Source organism: Petromyzon marinus, chromosome 60 (assembly GCF_048934315.1).
Source record: "Petromyzon marinus isolate PM22_M1 ecotype Great Lakes invasive population chromosome 60, UKy_Petmar_22M1.pri1.0, whole genome shotgun sequence".
In the NCBI taxonomy this organism is placed as follows: Eukaryota; Metazoa; Chordata; class Hyperoartia; order Petromyzontiformes; family Petromyzontidae; genus Petromyzon; species Petromyzon marinus.
Genome location: NC_133726.1, coordinates 3,470,274 through 3,494,560, shown reverse-complemented (window position 1 = coordinate 3,494,560; position 24,287 = coordinate 3,470,274). Strand labels below are relative to the sequence as shown.

Sequence of the window (24,287 nt, the reverse complement as noted above, 5' to 3'; positions counted from 1 at the left end):
GATGAAACAAAAAAAAAGTTTGTAAAGGCTACACAGGAGATCTGTGTGTGTGTGTGTATGTGTGCGCAGGCGGGTGCATGGTGAGCTCGGACTGCTCGGCGTACCTCCAGCACACGGCCGAGCTGCTGGGCCTGGACCAGGAGGATCTGTGCGAGAGCCTCACCTCACGCATCATGGCCTCGGGGGGCGTCAAGGGCACTGTCATCAAGTGAGCCGGGAGTCCGCGTGTGTGTGTGCGTGCGTGCCTGTGCGCGTGCGTGTGTGTGTGTGTGTGCGTATTTGTGTGTACGCTTGTGTACGTGTATCCGTGTGTACACAGCTCTGTGGGCCTTGCCAGGTAAAATAAAACATAGTTATGTTTAGAATGTCCCACAAGTCCGTTGAGGCTATTCGGGGGATCTTTGTCTTTGCTTGCAGGGTGCCCCTGAAGGTGGAGCAGGCGAACAGCGCCCGCGACGCCCTGGCCAAGGCCATCTACAGCCGCCTCTTCGACCACGTCGTCGACCGCGTCAACCGCTGCTTCCCCTTCACCGAGTCGGCGCACTACATCGGCGTTCTCGACATCGCCGGATTCGGTGGGCGCCCGCACGCACGCACGCACGCACGCACGCACGCACACCCGCGTGGACGCACACACGCTGGCACACGCACGCTGGCACACGCACGCTGGCACACGCACGCTGGCACACGCACGCTGGCACACGCAAGCACGCGTATGCTAGCACACGCGGGCGCTCGCTAGCGGGCACTGGCGCGCAGGCACGCACTATGCGAGCGCTCGCGGGTACATGCATGCGGGTGCTCGCGGGCGTTCGCGGGGGGCTCGCGGGCGCACGCGGGCACAGATGGCGAAGGTCAGAGCGGGCACTTGCGCTTGGTGGGCCTGCACCGCTCGGCCGTGCTCTGCGTACGCTGAAGACCGGCGCACGTTTCCCTTCCCCCCCGCGCGTGGATTTTTCTCCGGGCCCTCCGGGTGTTCCCTCTACACTTAAAATCAACACGCACCTCCGATTAGCACTGTTGGCTACGTGCGGCGCGAAAGAAGTTAAACATATGGCAAATTACGGAGACTTTTTTTAATTAATTAACGAAATCGATTTGAAATGTCTTCTTTCGCAGAGTACTTTGAGCACAACAGCTTTGAGCAGTTCTGCATCAACTACTGCAATGAGAAGTTGCAGCAGTTCTTCAACAAGAGGATCCTCAAAGAGGTGAGCGCTCTCCAAACGAGATGCCCGCCGACCGGCGGTGGTGACGGTGATGGCGGCGGTAGCGGCGGTTGCGGTGGCGACGGTAGCGGCGGTGGCGGCAGCGGCGGTGGCGGCAGCGATGGTGGCGGTGGTGGTGGCGGTGGCGGTGGCGGTGATCGCAGTGGTCGCCTTGGTCGCAGTGCTGGCGGCGGTGGGTGGCGGTGTCTGAGTTGTGATTATATGCGCTTGGGTGTGCTACGTGCCGTTTGAAATTGTATGTGTGCCTTAACGTTAGCGTTGCGATGACGTGGTCGCGTAACGTTAGCGTCGCGTTGCTAACGCGCGCGCGCGCTGGCCTGCATGTGCAGGAGCAAGAGCTGTACCAGAAGGAAGGACTGGGTGTCAACGAGGTGCACTACGTGGACAACCAGGACTGCATCGGTGAGAGCCGCCACGCTCCGCGTCGGAACAGGCCCAACGCTGACGCACGCGGGAGAGTCGACCGTTCACAGCCCCCCTTTCGGTTTAAAATAAAATAAAAATAAAAATTGTTATGATCGTAACTCAACATGAAGCCCCCCCCGTGTACAAAAGCACAAAGCGTGACCGTGCAGGGAGGTTGGGGGCGGGGGTGGGGGCGGGCACGGAAACTCCGCGGACAAAAATCCCAGGGCTCAAGTGCCGCTGGGTTTTAAGGGGAGGGGGGAGATGAAATTGGGCTCATTGCTGTGCACAGGTTGTGGACTGCGAATGGTGGGAAAGGGAAAACTATAAAACGATAAACAAATATTTTTATTTTATTTAAAGCTTTCGTGACTGCATTAATTCATATTCTTGGTTCTTTCGGTAAAGTCACGTTGAAGGGAAACAATAAAATAATAAAATATATATAAAACAATAAAATTCTCACGACGTTTCGACTGTTTGTGAGAATTTTATTGTTTAATATATATTTTATTATTTTATTGTTTCCCTTCAACGTGACTTTACCGAAAGAACCAAGAATATAAATATTATTTTATTTTACCACGTAAAGGTCCCACTGATCTGTCCAGCTGTTTTTCAGAAGCGACCTGGCTATCACAAATGATCGCTCAACGAAGTGGGCTTATCATCATCGCGCGGAAAATTGATGGCAACAGCCAAATATTTTTAAACGCGTGACGTCGATTCTATTCAACTCCCGCTCTTGACTAACGCCACTGACAAATATCCTCTGACCCTCATCCTGGGCCTCCCCGAGATCGACTCGGCCTCACAAATCCGCAGCTGGTTGCACGTTGTGAGCATCCACCTCGTGGGGTACTCGCCAGCAGCTCTTGCCCCAACAGCCTGCTGTAGGCTTACACGGGGGGATCTTTGTCTTTGTGTGTGCGTGCGTGCGTGCGTGTAGATCTGATCGAGGCTCGCTTGGTGGGAATCTTGGACATCCTGGACGAGGAGAACCGCCTTCCCCAGCCCAGCGACCAGCACTTCACATCTGGCATCCACCACAAGCACGGGCAGCACTTCCGCATCTCCGTGAGCACCACCACAACAATCGAAACAACCACGACAACGACAACAACAAGAACAACAACAACAACAACAACCGCCGTTCGCCACTAAGTGGCGGTGACGTCGCGGTGGCGCACGTGCCATGCTCTCGCTGCCGGCAGGAGGTCACGGCGACAGGCCCAAATGCCGTGGCTTGACTTACTGAGATGACTGGCACAAATGCACCAGCTGTGCTCGCCCACTGTGCAAACTTGCTGCGCCGCATGCAGGCACGCGCACACAGACACATGGGCACACGTACAGGCATCCGTACATACACACAGGCACACGTAAATACGCAAGCACAAGGCACACACACGGACCCATACGCCGTGTGTGGTGGTCAGCCTGTGAGCACAACCAGACGCGCTTACGCACGTACAACGAACACGCTCGCGCCGTCGCCATAGCTCATCCCCGCGCTCCCTGTCCCCCACCCGTCGCCTGTCCGTCCCCTCCGCCGTCTCCCCGCCGTACGACCGCAGATCCCGCGCAAGTCCAAGCTGACCGTCCACCGCAATCTCCGCGACGACGAGGGCTTCCTCATCCGCCACTTCGCGGGCGCCGTCTGCTACGAGACGGTGCGCGCCCGCCCGCTCGCTCGCTCCGCCGCCGCCGCCGCCGCCGGCGGCAGTGCCGCGCTCGCGACGCCGTCTCCTTTGCGTGTGGCTTTGGGCGCGGGGGCGGCGGCGCAGATATAACCAAAATCTCATTGTGTGAACGCGGTGAATTTCCACGCCGCCAAGAAGTGGTTATTCACCACGTGGGCCAGGCCCAGCGCGCCTCTGCTCTCCGATGTCGCTTTTCATCATAGACAGATTTCTTACAACTCCGTGTGTATCCATGTGTCTGTCCGTGCGTGTGTGTGTGTGTGTGGCCGTATGTGTGGCCGTGTGGGGAAGGATAGTGTAGCGGTTAGCGCGTTGCACTACGAACCCGGCGACCCAAGTTCGATTCCCCCTTCAATGCCAACACCAGTGACGATTATCTGAACCGGTCCTGGGCCTCCCCTTGTGCAGTATGTAAACATCGCCACTGGGGAGACAAAGGCGTCCGGGCGTGGTGTTGGCCACCCACCCCCTCATGTGCCGTGCCGTCCTTCATAGGTACTACTTGCTAATAGCACTTGCCACAAAGGTCTAATAAGGCTATACGGGGGATCTTTGATCTTTGTGTGTATGTATATATCTGTGTGTGTGTGTCCCCGTGTGTATGTATCCATATGTGTGTCCATGTGTGTATGTATCCGTGCGTGTGTGTGTCGGTGCATGTCTGACCAAGTGTACGTATACATGTGTGTGTCCATGTGTTTGTGTTTATGTATCCATGTGTGCGTGTTGGTGCCTGTTTGTCCCCGTGTGTGTATCCGTGTGTGTATGTATCCGTATCTGTGTGTGTGGTGTGTGTATGTATCCGTGTGTGTGTGTGTGCGCGCACGCCTGTGTGTATATGTATTCATGTGTGTGTGTGCGCCATACAGTCCCAGTTTGTGGAGAAGAACAATGATGCGCTGCACATGTCGCTGGAGGCGTTGGTGAGCGTGTCGAGCGACCCCTTCGTCAAGCGCCTCTTCGAGAGCAGCAACGGCAACAGTGGCAGCAGCAGCAGCAGCAGCAGCAAGGAGCGGCCCAAAGCCGGCAAGCTGAGCTTCATCAGCGTGGGGAACAAGTTCAGGGTAAGTAGGGGGGAGGGATTGGGTGTGGGGGGCATGGGGTGTGGGGGGGCACGGAGGGGGAGCGGGCACGGGGCGGGGCACGGGGGGACCATGTCAGTTGAGGGGTGGGGTGGCACCCCTACCAGCGGGGTCCATACCGCTACAGCAGGGTGTCTTTAGCTACAGCAGGGTGTCTATAGCTACAGCAGGGTGTCTTTAGCTACAGCAGGTTGTCTATAGCTGCAGCAGGGTGGCTGTAGCTACAGCGGGGTATCTGTAGCTACAGCAGGGTGTATGTAGCTACAGCAGGGTGTCTGTAGCTACAGCAGGGTGTCTGTAGCTACAGCAGGGTGTCTCTAGCTACAGCAGGGTGTCTCTAGCTACAACAGGGTGTCTATAGCTACAGCAGGGTGTCTGTAGCTACAGCAGGGTGTATATAGCTACAGCAGGGTGTCTGTAGCTACAGCAGGGTGTCTATAGCCCGATGGGCATCTCACGGTGGATAGGCTGTCGAATGCGGCCGAGAGATTGAGGCCAAAACCAACGCTGCGAAGCACCGGTCGTCCATGATCTTGTAGATGTCATCGGTCACCTTTGGTAGAGCCATCTCAGCCACCTCATTGCTGTTTCTCTCCCTCCTCCCCGCTCCATTTCCTTTCTGCTCTCCTCCTCCTCCTCGCGTCGTTCTCCTGCCCCTCGATCCTCGGCTGCCCGCGCGGCGGCGCCTCCGCTCCTCCATCTTCACGGTTTGCCGCGTTTAGTCCGCGCGGCGCGGAGCGCGGTGCGGACTGTGGGCCCCCCCCCCCCCCGGTTAAACCGCGCAGGTACCGCGGCCGCGGCGCGCGAGCTCGTGGCATGCTCTCCGACCACGTGCGTGTGTGTGTCTGTGCGTTCACCGCCAGGCTTGGCGCGTCTACTGACTTCTCGCGTTTTCTGGCAGTGGAAAAAAACGCTGCGGCAATTTATCGCCGCCGTCTGCCGTCAACGGTTGCGCCACATTTCCTCCCCCCTTACCCCCAGTTGATGGCGGCCGTGGCGCTCCTCCTTCTAACGCTGGCACGTGCGTTGTTGTTGGATTAACCCCCCCCCCCCCCCGCCGCCTTTCCCCCCCTGCCTGCCGTGTGTGACGTGTTTGTTTTGAGACCGCGTTGGGAGTGATGCTGCCCGTGGACGACCGATTGCCCGCTTGTGCGGTTTGGGGTCTGTGTGTGCGTGAGGTTTGGGGTCTGTGTGTGCGTGAGGTTTGGGGTCTGTGTGTGCGTGAGGTTTGGGGTCTGTGTGTGCGTGCGGTTTGGGGTCTGTGTGTGCGTGAGGTTTGGGGTCTGTGTGTGCGTGAGGTTTGGGGTCTGTGTGTGCGTGAGGTTTGGGGTCTGTGTGTGCGTGAGGTTTGGGGTCTGTGTGTGCGTGAGGTTTGGGGTCTGTGTGTGCGTGAGGTTTGGGGTCTGTGTGTGCGTGAGGTTTGGGGTCTGTGTGTGCGTGAGGTTTGGGGTCTGTGTGTGCGTGAGGTTTGGGGTCTGTGTGTGCGTGAGGTTTGGGGTCTGTGTGTGCGTGCGGTTTGGGGTCTGTGTGTGCGTGAGGTTTGGGGTCTGTGTGTGCGTGCGGTTTGGGGTCTGTGTGTGCGTGAGGTTTGGGGTCTGTGTGTGCGTGAGGTTTGGGGTCTGTGTGCGTGCGGTTTGGGGTCTGTGTGCGTGAGGTTTGGGGTCTGTGTGTGCGTGAGGTTTGGGGTCTGTGTGTGCGTGAGGTTTGGGGTCTGTGTGTGCGTGAGGTTTGGGGTCTGTGGGCTCGTCGCTCCGCTCTGTAGTGGTCACTCCTCCTCCCCGCCTTCTCTCGTCCCACAGACCCAACTCGGGCAGCTGCTTGAGAAGCTGCAAGCGACCGTAAGTGACGCTCTGTCTGTGATGCACATGATCAGAAACGGCGGCTTGCCCGTCTAGCGCGGAGTGGGGGTGTAGCGGTTCGCGCACTGCGCTACGGACCCGGTGTCCCGCGTTATATTCCTACTCACAACCACACACCAGCGATGATTATTTGAACCGGTCCTGGCACCTTCCCCTAGGTCGATTCGGCTTCCAGTGAGTACCTGGAACCATGTGTCAACATCGCCACTGGGGAGATAAAGGCGGCCGGGAGTGGTGCTGGTCACCCATCCCCATCATGTGTCATGCCGGCTTTCATAGATGCTCACTAACAGTAGTGTAGCAGTTAGCGCACACTGCGCTACAAACCCGGCGACACAAGTTTCTTCCGCTCACTGTCAACACCAGTGACGATCATCTGAACCGATCCTGGGCCTCCCCATAGGTCGACTAGGCCTGCAGTGAGTACCTGATGCGGTGTGTCAACATCGCCGTTGGGGAGTCAAAGGCGGTGGATGGCCAGGCGTGGTGCTGGCCCGCCCATCCCCTGTCACGTGACATGCCGGCTTTCATGCGTCAACAGTACAATAGCGCGTCGAGGCTGACCTTTGTCTTTGTGTCTGTGTGTGCCGTAGGGAGCGAGCTTCGTGCGCTGCGTGAAGCCCAACCTGCGCATGACGAGCCACCAGTTCGAGGGCGCCCAGATCCTCTCCCAGCTGCAGTGTTCAGGTCAGGGTTCGAGCCCCTCCCCGTGCGTGCGCCGGCATTCACGGGCGCTGCTCGCCGGCAGCACTTGCCCCGACAGTCTGCGTAGGCTACGCGGGGGATCTTCGTCAGTGTTCGCGTCTGTGGGGGGGGAGGGGGGGTGAGTGGCAGTGTCACGGGATTGCGCCGCGGTGCTACGAACCCGGTGACCCGAGTTAGATACCCGCTCACAGCTAACACCGGTGACGACAATTTTAACCGGTCCTGGGCCTCCCCGAGGTCGACTCAGCCTCAAATGAGTATCTGGTGCGGTGTGTAAACGCCGGCGCTCGGGAGACAAAGGCGGCCACGCGTGGTGGCGAATATCAGGACGGATCCTGGGCCTCTCCTAGGTCGACTCGGCCTTAATACGATTCCCTGCGAAGTCTACAGCGGGGAGGAGGGGGGGGGGGGTGAATCTTCTACGTTGGCGCGTGCGTGCGTGTCCCCTGCAGGTATGGTGTCGGTGCTGGACCTGATGCAGGGCGGGTTCCCATCCCGCGCGCCCTTCCACGAGCTCTACAACATGTACAAGAAATACCTGCCCTCTGCCCTGGCGCGCCTCGACCCCCGTCTCTTCTGCAAGGTGCGCGCGGCCTTGCTCCTTCATCCCCTGCCTGATCCCCTGCCTCATCCCACGGCTGATCCCCTCCAGCTGCACACACAGCAATTTCTCTTCAGCCACAGCAAGAGCGCTAGATGTTAACTACCTTTCCCAGTATGCAGGAGGTTGTGAGTTCGATCCCGACCCTGACGCCTGCTGCTGTATATTTGGAGTGTGTGTCTCTCATCATCATCACGGTGGCCAGGAGAGTCTGCATGTCTCTCCCCTGTGGTCACGTGGATTTTTCTCTGGGTCCTCCGGTTTTACCCTCCACATTTAGCTATAAACTTCCACGTCATGGTAAGCTGCTTCGTTTGAGCTATCATTTGTGACGGACAGGTCGCTTCTTCTACCAGGTAAGTGGGCCCTTATCTGGTAAAATAAAATTGAGTTTAGTTTATGAAGTGTTGCGGCGAGAGCCATGCACTGCGGAACCTGCGACATGAGTTCGATTCCCGCACGGCCACGGCCATCGTCGTCGTAATGTCGCGTAGCGAGGTTCCTGCTGACGCTGCGTCTGGCCTTCCCTGCCCGCAGGCTCTCTTCAAAGCGCTGGGCCTGAACGAGAACGACTTCAAGTTCGGACTCACCAAAGTGTTCTTCAGACCCGGCAAGGTGAGCGGAGGACTCGCTCGCTCGCTCCCCCACACACATCCACGCAAGCGCCCGTGTACCCCTCGCTCACTCGCTCGCTCGCTCGATCGATCTCTAATTTAGTCACTAACCGACTCGGGCACACGTGCACATACGTGACGTGAGTGCGTGTGTGGTGACGCTTATCTGAACCGGTCTTGGGCCTCCCCTAGGTCGACTCGGCCTCAAATGAGTACCTGGTGCGGTGCGTAAAAATATCGCCACTGAGGAGACACCACCCACCCTTCATAAGTGCTACTCGCTAACAGCACTGGCCCTAAGAGTCTGTTTTGGCTATATGGGGATCATTGTTTATGTGGATGTGTGTGAACACATGCGTGCGTGCGTGAATGTGTGTGTTTATGTGAATGTGTGTCTGTACGTGTGTGTGTGTGCATGTGCGTGCGTGCCCCAGTTTGCCGAGTTTGACCAGATCATGAAGTCGGACCCGGAGCACCTGGCGGAGCTCGTGGGGCGAGTGAAGCGCTGGCTCATCGGCAACCGCTGGAGGAAGGCGCAGTGGTGCTCGCTGTCCGTCATCAAGCGTACGCACAGATCTCGCACGGCAACAATTATTACGTCACTGGGCAACAACGCTTGCGCCACGTGGAAAAAAACACTCGCGCCACGTGGCAACAACACTCACTTCATGCGGCAACAACACTCGCCACGTGGCAACAACACTCAAGCCACATGGCCACAACACTCACTTCATGCGGCAACAACACTCGCCACGTGGCAACAACACTCGCCACGTGGCAACAACACTCAAGCCACGTGGCAACAACACTCACTTCATGTGGCAACAACACTCGTCACGTGGCAACAACACTCGTCACGTGGCAACAACACTCGTCACGTGGCAACAACACTCGCTTCATGCGGCAACAATACTCACCACGTGGCAACAACACTCGTCACGTGGCAACAACACTCGTCACGTGGCAACAACACTCACTTCATGCGGCAACAACACTCGTCACGTGGCAACAACAGTCATCACGCGGCAACAACACTCGTCACGTGGCAACAACACTCACTTCATGCGGCAACAACACTCGTCACGTGGCAACAACAGTCATCACGCGGCAACAACACTTGTCACGCGGCAACAACACTCACACCTCATGGCAACAACACTCATCACGCGGCAACAACACTCGTCACGTGGCAACAACAGTCATCACGCGGCAACAACACTTGTCACGCGGCAACAACACTCAAGCCACATGGCAACAACAGTCGTCACGCGGCAACAACACTCGTTGCATGGCAACAACACTCGTTACACGGCAACAATACTCACACCTCATGGCAACAACACTCGTTACACGGCAACAACAGTCGTCACGCGGCAACAACACTTGTCACGCGGCAACAACACTCGTTACACGGCAACAATACTCACACCACATGGCAACAACACTCATCACTCGGCAACAACACCCACGTCATGCGGCAACAACACTCGTCACCCACAACCATGCATCACACAGCTTTACTCATTGTACAGGGGCCACTCATCACACGGGAACAATCATCGCACAGCACCGCTCATGACACAGCACGAGGTGGGTGTCATCACTACTCCCATCACTTATCTGGGATGGGTGCCACCACTACTCTCTTCACTTATCTGGGATGGGTTCCATCACTACTCTCATCACTTCTCTGGGGTGGGTGCCACCACTACTCCCATCACTTCTCTGGGGTGGGTTCCATCACTACTCCCATCACTTCTCTGGGATGGGTGCCACCACTACTCTCTTCACTTCTCTGGGGTGGGTGCCACCACTACTCCCATCACTTCTCTGAGGTGGGCGCCACCACTACTCCCATCACTTCTCTGGGGTGGGTTCCATCACTACTCCCATCACTTCTCTGGGATGGGTTCCATCACTACTCCCATGACTTCTCTGGGGTGGGTTCCATCACTACTCCCATCACTTCTCTGGGATCAGTGCCGCCACTACTCCCATCACTTATCTGGGATGGGTTCCATCACTACTCCCATCACTTATCTGGGGTGGGTGTCATCACTACTCTCTTCACTTCTCTGGGATGGGTGCTATCACTACTCCCATCACTTCTCTGGGGTGGGCGCCACCACTACTCCCATCACTTCTCTGGGATCAGTGCCGCCACTACTCCCATCACTTATCTGGGATGGGTTCCATCACTACTCCCATCACTTCTCTGGGATGGGTTCCATCACTACTCCCATCACTTCTCTGTGATCAGTGCCGCCACTACTCCCATCACTTATCTGGGATGGGTGTCATCACTACTCTCTTCACTTCTCTGGGATGGGTTCCACCACTACTCCCATCACTTCTCTGGGATGGGTTCCATCACTACTCCCATCGCTTCTCTGGGGTGGGTGCCACCACTACTCCCATCACTTCTCTGGGATCAGTGCCGCCACTACTCCCATCACTTATCTGGGATGGGTTCCATCACTACTCCCATCACTTCTCTGGGATGGGTTCCATCACTACTCCCATCACTTCTCTGTGATCAGTGCCGCCACTACTCCCATCACTTATCTGGGATGGGTGTCATCACTACTCTCTTCACTTCTCTGGGATGGGTTCCATCACTACTCTCATCACTTCTCTGGGGTGGGTTCCATCACTACTCCCATCACTTCTCTGTGATCAGTGCCGCCACTACTCCCATCACTTATCTGGGATGGGTGTCATCACTACTCTCTTCACTTCTCTGGGATGGGTTCCATCACTACTCCCATCACTTCTCTGGGATGGGTGCCGCCACTACTCCCATCAGTTATCTGGGATGGGTGCCATCACTACTCCCATCACTTCTCTGGGATGGGTTCCATCACTACTCCCATCGCTTCTCTGGGGTGGGTGCCGCCACTACTCCCATCACTTCTCAGGGATGTGCACCACCATTGCGTCTCCTCCAACCTTCCTGCTCGTCTCTTGATCTCTCTCCCGGGTTCAACTCTCACGCCCGCGGTGCCCGTCGAATCCCGCTCCTCGCCGGCGTTCACCGCTTCCTGACGGGTCGGAGCTTTGTGCCAAAACGCCGTCCCTCAGCCGCTCCGCTTGCCTGCCTCTCTCCCTCCCGCCACCCTCCACCTTTTGCCCGTTTCAGTGAAGAACAAGATCTTGTACCGGGCCGCGGCGTGCGTCAAGATCCAGAAAACAGTGCGCATGTTCCTGTGCAGGAAGCGCTACAAGCATCGGTGCGATGGGGGGGGTTGATTTGACGCGCCACGCTTTTCACTGCCGCTTTTGCAATCCGCGTGGGGCCTGTCGTGGCCGTTTGGACACGTGCGTAGTCGAGTACACAACAACAGGACGTGTGAGGTGTGTTTGTTGTTGTTGTTGTTTGTTTGGGGAAAAATGGAAGGAACTTGAATAGGAGGAAGACCTTGAAGAGATTGACTTGATGACGACATCATAAGGGATTGGTGCCAGGAGGATGTGGTGCACGACTTGAGTCATATTGGCACAAGACGGGGGAAAGTGGAAACAACAATTTACGACATGTGCAGTGGACACCTACTAGGGGCTATCTGCCCCATGGACCGTGATGATGATGATGATTGTGATTATGCTGCCTGCCTCTGAGAACTCAGTTCCACGTCGGATCAGGGATTCTGTACGCAACATTGAACTTCTTTCGCACCGTACGTAGCCAACCGCTAAATGCAAAAAGCGGTTATAAAGAAATTAATCACTGACCATAGCTTGAGAGCCAGCCGCGGCCAAAGTCTATGGCGATCTCAACCGGTTATGTACCCTCTTCTTGGTCGACTCAGCCTGAAATAAGTATCTTGTGCGATGTGCAAACATAAGCATGGTAATGGCAACTGCCACTTGCTCGTGTGCTGTGCCGGCCATGATAGATGGTCGCAAACAGCCCTTAAAAATTTGTTTTTTTAAAGCTGATTTCTTTAAGAACTGCTTCCTCCGTACCTCTGATTATCATGGGATGGCTACGTACGGTGCGAAATAAATTCAGCATACACACAGTTCAACATACATATACGCAATTTCACTGAGCTATAATTTGTGGCCAGATCGCTTCTGAAAACGCGCTAATAGCTCAGTGGGCTTTAGCTGGCAAACTTAAAATATATATTTTATAACCTCCACTGCTTAGTGAAGCAGATGGCGGCGTGGAAGCATTTCACGTTTAATACCACGCAGCACCGCCGCAGTAGTAACCGGGGTGCCACGGTGGCTAGGAGATGTTTACTACCCCGCCTGGTACACAGGAGGTCGTGGGGTCGACCCCAAACCTGATGCCTCCTGCTGTATATTTGGAGTGTGCATGTCTCTCTCCCCGTGGTCACGTGGATTTTTCTCCGGGGTCCTCCGGTTTTTCCCCTCCACATTTAGAATCAACGTCGCGTGTTTATGGAGTTATTTGGCTACTGCTATAAATTTCCACATGATGATGATAAGCCCACTTCGTTGAGCTCTCATTTGTGATAGCCAGGTCGCTTCTGAAAAGTAGCTATGTAGCTTAGTATGCTTTTAACTGGTAAAATAAAATACTTATTTTTGTTACGTCCACTGCTTCGTGAAGCAGACGGCGGCGTGGAAGCATTTCACGGTTAATACCACGCACCACCGCCGCAGTACTCACTGGGGCGGCCTACCCGTTTGGAACCTGGAACCCCCGCCACGAACGGCGAACGCGCTAACCGCTGGGCCCCGCCATGCGTCGCCGTGCGTGCGTGCGCGTGTGCAGCGTGGAGGGCCTGGTGAAGGTCCGCTCGCTGCAGAAGCGGCTGGAGCAGATGAAGAAGGTGACCTCCACGCTGAAGGACGGGGGCGCGCAGAAGGACGTGCAGCAGATGGAGGCCGCGGTCCAGACCCTCGTGGGGAAGATCAAGGTCAGTCGCTCGCTCCGCCGCGTTAAACTTTACGGGAGGGTAGTTGTGTGCGCTTGTTTGGTTTATCGATTCAGTCTGCAATGGCACCACATTGTCCGGTGTATTTATGTGAGTACGTGTGTGTGTGTATGTATGTGTTGCGGTAAGCGTGTTGCGCGACGAACCCGGCGACCCGAGTTCGATTCCTGCTCACGGCCAACACCGGTGACGATTATCTGAACTGGTCCTGGGCCTCCCCTAAGTCGACCTAGCCTCAAATAAGTACCAGCTTTAGTGTGTAAACGTCTCTACTAGGGAGACAAAGGCGGCCGTGCGTGATGCTGGCCACTCACCCCCTCGTGTGCTGTGCCGGCCTTCATAGGTGCTCGCTAAGGGCACTTGCCCCAGCAGTCTGTTGAGGCTATGCGGGGGATATTTGTCTTTTTATGCATGTTGAAACTTAACGTATCTGAAACCAATACAGGTCCCTCCTGATGGAAAATCATTGGACCTGCCGTGGCTCTCTTCGGCAAACAAGTAAAGATTTATTAAGATCATTAAAAAAAAATGAATAGGATTTACCCTTTCCTGGCAAGAATACCAGCATTGTGTTAAGATGTTCAAACACCAAAGAGACACCTATGCCTTGTGATGTTTTCAAAACGTGTTTTACCACGAGCATGTGCGTGTTTTGTATCTTGAACTAAACAACACCAAACAACACTGTACATGATGCTGCTGTTCTACTCTTTGCGCGTGTTGGCAGCAGCAGTTTCTCGATGGCAATGTCGAGGTCTGCTGCTGCTGCTGCTGCTGGCCGCGGTGAGAGGGCTTTAGGGGAGCGAGTTCATGTCGTCGTTTCTTTTGCTCCACTGAAGGAGCGCGGACCGCAGTGGGTTTCCTCTGCGGTCCGTAGTGTGGGTTTCATGGCTACAGCCGCACCACTTTGTGGCTCGAGCGTCGTTAATTTCCCATCCACGGAGGAGATTGCCGACGCCCCGTTGCGGTTGGCGGTCACGCCGGTGTCGGCGAGGAGCAGGAGGTGCGCGATGTTTGAGTCTCACGTGTAGAATCAATGCACACAATGCGGAAGCATCGCGGAACAATAACGACGTCACAGGTCAAGCTTTCTTTAAAATCACATATTCTTATTTTTTTTGTTTCATGTCGATCTGAGTTTCGAAAATCCTCCGTCACTTCACGGGAGACCTCCGCGCACGGCACGCGACGACCGTATCCCGAATCCCGACAGCTCTTGCCCCGACAAGTCTGTTGAAGGCCATACAATGGGGGGGGGGGGCTCCCTTTGTCTTTCTGGGGGGCAGTCGGGCCCGGTGACTCCCGGCGAGCTGGACCGCGAGTACGCCGCGCTCGTCCAGCGCTCGGCCCAGCTGCTCGACGCGCTGCAGCGGCGCAAGAAGGAGGAGGAGGAGGCGGAGCGCCTGCGCGCCATCCAGGCGGAGATGGAGCACGAGCGGCAACGCCGGGAGCAGGAGGAGCAGCGGCGCAAGCAGGAGGACGATGAGCGACGCCAGTACGGACAGCACACGGCGGTTATGATGCACGGGGGGGGCGGGGGGGGTGGGGGGTAGCGCGGTGGTGGTGCTAGCGCCCAACAGCCGGAAGCGCCCGGGTTCGATTCCCAACTCGGGCGCCTCTCTCTCGCTCTCTCTCTCTGTGGAGTTTGTATGTTCTCTCTTTCTCTGGCGAGATGTTAACCACCTCGGGCCATGGAGGCAAGATGTGAACTGCCTCGCCTGGTATACAGGAGGTCGTGGGTTCGAGCCCAACGCTGACGCTTGCTGTATATTTGGAGTTTGCGTGTTTCTCTCTCTCTCACAGTGGCTAGGAGATATTAACTACCTCACCTGGTATACAGGAGGTCGTGGGTTCATGCCTGACCCTGATGCCTGTATATATGGAGTTTGCGTGTTCTCCCTGTGGTCGCGGGGATTTTTCTCCGGGTCCTCCGGTTTTTCTCTCCACATTTAGAATAAACACCACGCGTTACAAGTATTTGGCTGCTATACATTTCAACATGATGATAAGCCACTTCGTTGGGCGATCATTTGTGGTAACCAAGTCGCTTCTGAAAAAGAGCTACTTAGCTCAGTGGGCCCTTACCTGGTAAAATAAAAAATGGTCTAGTTCCTAGTTTCAATTTCTTTATCCCCCTTTTCTGCATGGGTTTCCTCCTGGTTCTCGGATTTCCACCTCCCACAGCTATGAAAACATTTGTTGTAACTCATACTGGGAAAACAAAAAAAATATCACACTGCTGAAGCAATGAGACCTCCAAGTCGCTCAACAGGGATCGCGCAGCAGCAGCAGCGGTAGCGGCAACAGCATCGCCCCCTCCCCTCCCTCCCCTGCGGACAACTTGGCAGGACCCTCTTTAAAATTAGTGATGAGTCTCATTGAGGCTTTACTGGGTGAACGAGCCGCCATAATGGATTAAAATATAAAACGTGCCGGTGTCGTACATCGCGCTTTCACCACAATGCAGTGCGTCACAACGCAATTCATCGCAGGGTGATGATGATCATGGCAGCGAGAGTGGGTTTGCGGTGATTGTGATGGTCGTGATCGTGGTTGTTGTTGTTGTTGTTTCTGTTGCTACGGCAATGCGAGTGACCGTGGTTGCGGATGCAGCAATTGTGATCATGGTGGCCGTTGTGTCGTCGCGCAGGAAGTCGGAGATGGAGTCTCAACGCAAGCGGGAGGAGGAGGAGAGGAAACGGCGAGAGAAGGAGGACAAACGCCTGCAGGTGCCTCCATCGGCACAACCCCTCACAGTAGCACGGCCACGTGTCCCTGTGTGTCCCTGTGTGTGTTACCTGCGTTCACCTGTGCTAAGCCATGTGCCCCTGTGTCTCCGTGGCTCTCCCTTGGGTCCCCCGTGCCTCCCCCTTGGCTCCCCGTTGGCTCCTCCGTGACGCCGTGAGCAGGAGGAGGTGCAGGCGGAGATGCTGGTGCACAAGGAGGAGGCGGCGCGCACGCAGACCATCGTGGAGCAGGAGCGGCGCGACCGCGAGCTCGCCATGCGCATCGCGCAGAGCGACGCCGAGCTCATCCCGGACGACAACGCCGGGGACAACAGCCTCAAGCGGTGACGACACTCACCCGCTCACCCTTCTCGCCTACGAATCCGCTCACCCGCTCACCTACAAATCCGGTCACCCGCTCGCCGTCAAATCTGCCCACACGCTTACCCGCTCGTCCACAAATCCACTCGCATGCTCACCCGCGCGCCTACAAATCCGCTCACCCGCTTGCCTACGAATCCGCTCACATGTTCTCTCGCTCGTCTACAAATCCGCTCACATGCTCACCCGCTCGTCTACAAATCCGCTCACCCGCTCACCTACGAATCTGCTCACCCGCTCACCCGCTTGCCTACGAATCCGCTCACATGCTCACTCGCTCATCTACAAATCCGCTCACATGCTCACCCGCTCACCTACGAATCCGCTCACTCACGAATCCGCTCACACGCTCACCCGCTCGCCTACGAATCCGCTCACACGCTCACACGCTCACCCGCTCGCCTACGAACCCGCTCACACGCTCACGCTCACACACTCACCTGCTCACCTACGCATCCGCCCACCTGCTCACCCACTCACCTGCTCACCCACTCACTTGCTCACCCCACTCACTTGCGAACCCACTCACCCAACTTACCTACGAATCCGCTCACCTTTTTGCCCGCTCATCCGCTCACCAACTCACCTACAAACGCACTCACCCGCTCATCTACGAACCCGCTCACCCACTCACTTACGAACCCACTCACCCTCTCACCTATGAACCCACTCACCTACAAAGCCACTCACCTCTTCACCTACTCACCGTCTCACCGATGAACCCACTCACCCGCTTAATCACTCACTCCACAAACTCACGACCCCTGACCTCTAATCCATGATCCCCAACTCCTCTCCAACAATCTGACTGACTTCTCACAGATGACCCTTGACCTCTCCCCCAGCCGGGGTCACAAGCTGACTGTGAACGCCCCCTACCCTGTCGCCCCCCCCCCCCACTCCCCTCCCCTTCCACCACCCTCCACTCACAGGGGGTTCCAGGTGCAGGCGCAGCAGGCAGTGCAGGTGGTGCGGAAGCACGACCTGAGCAAGTGGAAGTACGCGGATCTGCGTGATACCATCAACACGTCCTGCGGTGAGACGCCCGCTCAAGTACACACTCACCCACACACGTGCCCAGCTCGCACACGCATACACGCTCGCACACACACACACACCCACGCAGTCATAAACACACTTACCCACACGCACATATACACACGCACGCTCACACATACACGCTCGCACGCACACACACGCACACAGCCACGCAGTCATAAACACACTTACCCACACGCACATATACACACGCACGCTCACACATACACGCTCGCACACACATGCACGCACACGCTCGCACACACACACGCTCGCTCAAACATGCTCGCAAACACACCCTCGCTCAAGTACGCACGCCGCCACACGCGTATATACACACACATACACGCTCGCACACACACACACGCTCGCTCAAGCACAAAGACAAAGATCCCCCATATAGCCTTAACAGACTGTAGGGGCAAGTGCTGTTAGGGTGGGTGGCCAGCACCACGCCCGACTACCTTTGTCTCACCAGTGGCAATGTTTACACACCGCACCAGGTACTCATTTGAGGCAGAGTCGACCTAAGAGAGGACCAGAAGTGGTGAAAATAATCGTTACTGAGCGGGGAATCGAACTCGGGTCACCGGCTTCATGGCGCAACCCCCCTAACCCGCTGCACTACCACTCAAGACACACGCGCACACACATATGCGAACTAGGCCCAGGACCGGTTCAGATAATTGTCACTGGTGTCGGCCGTGAGCGGGAATCGAACCCGGGTCGCCGGGTTTGTAGTGCAGCGCGCTAACCGCTACACTACCGCTCACACATACACGCTCGCTCATTCACGCTCGCACACACAGTCAGAAACACACTCACCGACGCACACACATACACGCATATACACACATTAAGCATGTATCCGCTCACACGCCCATTCATGCTCACACACACACCCAAAAACAAAGACAAAGATCCCCTGTATAGCCTTTAACATACTGTTGGGGCAAATGCTGTTAGCGAGCACAGCACACGAGGGGGTGGGTGGTCAGCGCCACTCCTGACCGCCTTTATCTCCCCAGTGGCGATGGTTACACACAGCACGAGGTACTTATTTGTGGCTGAGGCGACCTAGGGGAGGCCCAGGACATCACACACACTCACCCACACTCGTACACGACATGACACACACTCACCCACACTCGTACACACATCACACACACTCATACTCACACACACATCACACACACTCGTACAAGACATCACACGCACTCACTCGCACTTGTACACAACATCACGCACACTCGCACGAAACCACTTGCACACCCATACACACAACAACAGCCGCCATTCGCCTGTTCTGCATCACCCGCCCTGCCATCCCTGGTGAGTGACGCTTGCCTCCATTCGCGGTCCTTGGCCAGCTTTGGAAAGTCCACATTCCTCTGCCGGGGCCGAGTTTATCCAAAGGGGATGGCGCCAGGCCGCGGCGTGGATTCGACACCCCTCGTCGGGCTGCGCTGCTGCGACCGCCACTCGCCGCGACCTCACGTGCCACCCTCCCTCACCACGTGTCTCCCCCCACGTGTCTCCCCCCACGTGTCTCACCCTCCATGTCTCACCCCCGCGTGTCTCCCCCCACGTGTCTCCCCCCACGTGTCTCACCCTCCATGTCTCTCCCCCGCGTGTCTCCCCCCCGCGTGTCTAACTCCGCGTGTCTCCCCCCCCGCGTGTCTCCTCCCCCTGCGTGTCTCCCCCCCCCCCCACATGTCTCCCCCTGCGTGTCTCCCCCCGCGTGTCTCCCCGCCGCGTGTCTCCCCGCCGCGTGCCTCCACCCGCGTGTCTCACCCCGCGTGTCTCCCCCCCGTGTGTCTCCCCCCCTGCGCGTGTGCTTCTTAAGAGAGTGTGAGAAAGAAGGCCGGCGAATGTGAGTATCCGTTAGACCGCGTTTCGCTTACCCCGCCGCTCCGGCCTATCCACGGTGCACGCAACCGGCCCGAGCACTATTTGCCGATTTCAGAACCAGTACCGCCACCACTACCACCGCTACCACCGCGACCGCTGAGACTCCATGACAACACCAACGGTTTTAATTATTGTCACCGCCGGTGTCGGCGCCCGCGTGTCTCTCGCGTCCGCGAACGTTGGCGTCAAAGTTCCCCTTTCGGGCCGCGGGAATCGCTTTTGAGACTGGCGCCGAGTTGCCCACCCCGTGCCACTGCAACCAATCGATGAGTCAGTTTTTATTTGGCGTGCCAATGTCGCCCTCGATCAAGTGGCAATCGGTGCACGTTACGGCTGAACGGGAGAGGGAGGGGACACAGCAACGGGAATGAAGACTGAGACCCGTCGTGCCCTCGGCGGCTAACGCCGACTGAGCAAAAGTAAATTGCGGCCGCGCGCAAAAATACAAAGTGCAAGGATGCACAACGAATCGCATGAGAAAGTGAAGTACAAATAACAAAAAATAAAGTAAATAAATTAACGGTAAAGAGACAGTTTTTATTTAAAAAATTTCAGATGTTACGGGAAGGGGGAGTCTTCAATAGGTGAGCCTTGCACAGACCCCAAATCGAGTTGGGAGATTCGGCGCGTTTCAGATGTCCGCAGGCAGGTGGGATGAGCTTAGGTTTCCAGATTGTTGGGGGCTGCGCTTGAGAGGGCTTCGTCCTCCGCCAGCAGGCGACAACGACAATATCACAAACAACAACTACGTAGAATTTATATCGCTGCTAAAGACAACCGCATCTGAAGCCGCTTTTCAAACGTGGGAGGATTTGAAAAATATAAGAGGACTCGTTCCAGGTAGGAGAGGCGGTGGGTTAGTGGTCGGGGCAGGGATAACGCGAGGGATGCGTAGAGAGAGGAAGAGAGAGCCCTGGGGCACACCACCACCAAATACAAAGATCCCACCTATAGCCTGTAACAGACTGTTGGGGCAAGCGCTTTTAGTGAGCATCTATGAAGGCCGGCACGGTACACAAGGGGGTGGGTGGTAAGCACCATGCCCGACCGCCTTTGTCTCCCCAGTGGCGACGTTCACTACGCTACGTACCAGGTACTCATTTGAGGCTGAGTCGGCCTAGGGGAGGCCCAGCTACTGGGTTGAGATACTCATTACCGGTGTTGGCCGTGAGCGGGAATCGAACTCGGGGCGTCGGGCTTGTAGCTCAGCGCGCTAACAGCTACACTACTGCTCCCCTCTCCACACACGCTACACCACCATCGCAGCAGCACCAGCACCACCAGCAAAAACGACAACGAGCCACAGACCCATCCAGGGCAGCCAGGGCAGCACCAACAGTCCCAGGGCATCGTACGGAGTGGTGGAGTGGGGCCTCACAGCGAGTCGTAGTGGTGTTGCTCTCGTCTGCTACTTGCGTACGGTGCCAACCTATTACGGGACCTCCAGTCATCTTTGCAGCAGCAGCGGCGGCGGCGGCAGTGACTTTCGGCTAGCCATTGGACAAAAACCCTCACATATGTCCTCATCTTCTTGCTGCAATTGCTGAAAAATATGGGGAGCAGTAGTGTAGCGGTTAGCGCATTGCGCTACGAACCCCGCTAACACGAGTTCGATTCCCGCTTACGTCCAACACCAGTGACGATCAGAGCGTACCCAGCCTGGCACGAGCGCCGTGGTAACATCCCGCACCTCCGCGATTAGCACGGTTGGCTACGTACGGTGCGAAAGCAGCTCAACTTGCACACGTGTACGTACTTGCGTACACCGCCGTCGCTCACCGGCAGACGTCTGCCGCTGGCTGCTGCTTGCGTGCAATCTGGGCCTTTGACAAATCGGTGTTTGCGCACGACCGTGCCACCAACGCGAAAGGCGCGAGGGACATAAATTACGTAACAAGGGCAGGGCGAGTGAAACACGCGGAGTGATTACCCCCCCCCGCCCACGCGTGCGTGGCGAGGGAGCGGCTGCGGAGGGGAGATTAGCGCAGCGCGGGGCACTCGACACCGGCTCTACCGCCGCGTGCACCGTCCGCGGAGCGGCGGTTTACCTTCCCGGCGTGCGTCTCGTCCACTCTGCGCTATCGGCACGTCCAAGAAGCGTAAACCGTTATCGCGCAAACTACTCCGGTCGTCTTCGCAGCGGCAGCGGCGGCGGCGGCGGCAGCTTTTGGATGGCCGTCGCAGAGAGACGATCACCGCAACGCGCGGCGCTGTCAAATGCGCTTCTGTGGCCGTCTGGAACGCTCTTTTTGTGAGGCCGCTGGAGCTAGATTGAAAACTCATTGCTTTAGAAGAGCTTTTTTGTGCGTAGTATGTTGTCCTTCCCCCGCTCGTCCGATTAGCTCGGTGGGCTATGTACGGTGCAAAAGAAGTTCAACATATGCATCCGTATACACATCCGTATATGTTGAACTAGCCAACCGTAGGTAAAAAAACGTGTGATTTAGTAGCGCGTGGTCACGTGTTTTTTTAATGCTTTTTTGTATCGTTTGTTAGTGCACGTAGCGGCCTCTAGTGGCTGCTGCAGGGGTCACGTGACTCTAATACGAACAACAGCATATATATTTGTGTGTGTACGGATTGAAAGTAATCGGTTTCCTTTTCTGCGAGGGTGAGAACTGACTGAACGATGGATCGGCGCGCTGTCGCGTCACTCGGCGACTCAACCATGCCAAAGTGGCTGGCGCTTGTTTAGACAATTAAACAACATTTTTTTTTTTACCAGGTAGGACCCACTGAGCTCTTTAGCTGTTCTTTTTAGAGGCGACCTGGCTATCGCAAATGATAGCTCAACGAAGTGCCTTATAATGTGGTCATTTATGGCAGCCGCCAAATACTCTAAAACGCCCAACGTTGATTCTTGACGTGGAGGGAAAAACCGGAGGGACCCGGAGAAAAATCCACGTGGCCACGGGGGAGAGAGTGAGAGACACACACCGCAAACTCCAAATATACAGTAGGTGTCAGGGTTGGGATCTAACCCACGACCTCCTGTATACCACGCGAGGTAGTTAACATCTCCTAGCCACCGTGGTGATGATGAGACATGCAAACTCAAAATATACAGCAGGCATCAGGGTCGGAATCGAACCCATGACCTTCATACCAGGCGCGAGGTGGTTTCGTATCTCCGAGCTATGATTCATGAGCATCGTCAGCAGGATCTGGCCTCTAAAATCAGTGCCACGTGGTTAGCTCGGTAAACATTGTGGTGTCCGAAATGCGCCAAAATCTAAAAACCTGCCAAAAACTTCCTTAGCGAATCAGTAGGAAAAGGGCCATACTTCACCATGCTGGTCAGTGCGGGTCGGTGAAGCCGCCGCCGGGCTCGCTAGGACATGTCGGGTCAGACGTCACTCGCCATTGGTGTCGTTAGTCACGGCTGGGAATCCAACTCGGGCGGCTGGATTTGTGGTAGCGGTGCGCCAAAGGGGCTTTGAATCACCACCATGGAATACGATTACAAAACTTGGACAAGGTTCTACCAGATCAGCGAATTCCCCCGTGCCCTGTATTTATTCACAAGGCTGCTGTGTGCTGTCTTCGACTTAAGTGAGTCTCATCAGCTGGGGACGGCCTGCTGCAGTGCTTGACACTCCGCAATTACCCTTACGTGTTCCGGCGCTGCTTTTAAGTTGATTTCAAATCACGCCAAGGAGGGAGGGCCGCTCTGCGCTGCGTGACCCAGGGAATATTCTTTGGCGAACGAAAGCGGATGATTACGTGGCAACCGGCAACAATGACAATCAGCGCTGACGAAACAAAAGCACCGCGCCCGTGGTGAAGGCGGTGCGATTTTAGTTGATGCCGAGCGGAGATTACTTGAATTGTTGGGGGCGGTCTCGGCTTAAATCAGCTGGTGGTGGTGGTGGCGGCGGCGGCGGCGGTGGTCGTTGCGTGGCCGCTCGTGCCGATTGTAGCCTCTCGTTTCCGGGGGGCCGCGCGGCCTCCCGGGGGCGGGGGTGGGGAGGAGGCCGTGGATAGGTCGCCGCGTCCCGTAGTCGTAGCCGCGTAGCTGTCACGACGCTCCCCCACCCCCCCCCCCCGCCCACCCCCCCCCGCCCACCCCCCCGACCGCCCATCCGCTCAGTGCTTCTCCGCTGCTGCAACGCACACGTCGAGGGGTAGGGAGAGAGGCGACGCCGATCAGAACCCGGAATCTTTATTCAGAACGGAGGAATCCGATGAGCTGAAAAGCTCCTTTTTTTCACAGATGTCCAGTAAGGGCCAGCCTTGCCTGCCGCCCGAGTGTGGGGAGCTCTTCCGTTTCCCACGGCATGATGGGAGCGAGCGAGGGTAAGGGCGCGACCCCCCGGCACTCGCCCGCTCGCATCATTGCTGGCGGAAGGCGCCCTCCGCGTGTAGATGGGTTTATTTTCGGCCTGACCGTGGCGAACCCATGTTACGCTGACCGTGGCGAACCCATGTTACGCTGAACGTGGCGAACCCATGTTACGCTGGCCGTGGCCAACCCATGTTACGCTGAACGTGGCGAACCCATGTTACGCTGACCGTGGCGAACCCATGTTACGCTGGCCGTGGCGAACCCATGTTACGCAACTGGGGTGGACGATGGTGCTGGGGCTTTGAACAAACCAGCCCCGACCGTCACGCCGCTTGTGCCAGCGTTGTTCGGCTCCGGTGTCGGAGCACATCTGGTACCTCCGAACATTTTAAAGAATTAATATTAATTCTCTCCTTGGAAAACCAATCTGTTGGGGACATTAAACTTGGCTGAAATATCGTGACGCTGCTAAGTGGAGGAGAGAACAGGCCAGGGCAGTTGATCATAAACAAACTATTGTGATTACTGGGAATCATGGCCAGCTGTTTTTGTTAAACGCTGTTGGTTGGAACCTCTCTCCGTGGTTTAGCTCCCCCGCTGCCCACTCTCCGCTATCCTCTCCCAGCTCTGCATGCTCCTCGCCTCGCCAATGCCCTCCGCCACCGCCGCTCCTGTGTCTGCTTCAGTGTCCGTCTCCGTAGCGTCTCACCGACGTCTGGACGTCTCGCTTGCTCGCTCAGTAGCGAACCATCTCCATTGCAATCCCCGAGCCACGGTGGGAAATTCCACATCTGCTTCGGTGGACACCCCGTCTATCCTCAACCAAGAACAACCTGAC

General features: G+C 56.5%; 1 protein-coding gene across 2 annotated transcripts in view; it reads left to right on the top strand.

Moving 5' to 3' along the window:
• Positions 1-24,287, top strand: part of MYO6 (myosin VI) — a 132,846-nt gene that overhangs the window by 85,780 nt on the left and 22,779 nt on the right. Inside the window, exons 12-30 of one of the 2 annotated variants that reach the window (XM_076053266.1) lie at positions 70-208; positions 418-575; positions 1,120-1,211; positions 1,559-1,631; positions 2,584-2,711; positions 3,212-3,307; positions 4,207-4,401; positions 6,219-6,257; positions 6,872-6,965; positions 7,436-7,566; positions 8,122-8,199; positions 8,633-8,762; positions 11,338-11,428; positions 12,946-13,090; positions 14,395-14,603; positions 15,759-15,837; positions 16,018-16,178; positions 17,148-17,251; positions 19,100-19,126. In XM_076053266.1, coding sequence (XP_075909381.1) covers positions 70-208; positions 418-575; positions 1,120-1,211; positions 1,559-1,631; positions 2,584-2,711; positions 3,212-3,307; positions 4,207-4,401; positions 6,219-6,257; positions 6,872-6,965; positions 7,436-7,566; positions 8,122-8,199; positions 8,633-8,762; positions 11,338-11,428; positions 12,946-13,090; positions 14,395-14,603; positions 15,759-15,837; positions 16,018-16,178; positions 17,148-17,251; positions 19,100-19,126 — 2,169 coding nt within the window. The remainder of the gene's footprint in view (positions 1-69; positions 209-417; positions 576-1,119; positions 1,212-1,558; positions 1,632-2,583; positions 2,712-3,211; positions 3,308-4,206; positions 4,402-6,218; positions 6,258-6,871; positions 6,966-7,435; positions 7,567-8,121; positions 8,200-8,632; positions 8,763-11,337; positions 11,429-12,945; positions 13,091-14,394; positions 14,604-15,758; positions 15,838-16,017; positions 16,179-17,147; positions 17,252-19,099; positions 19,127-24,287) is intronic. The other variant, XM_032976712.2, reaches the window with a different exon arrangement.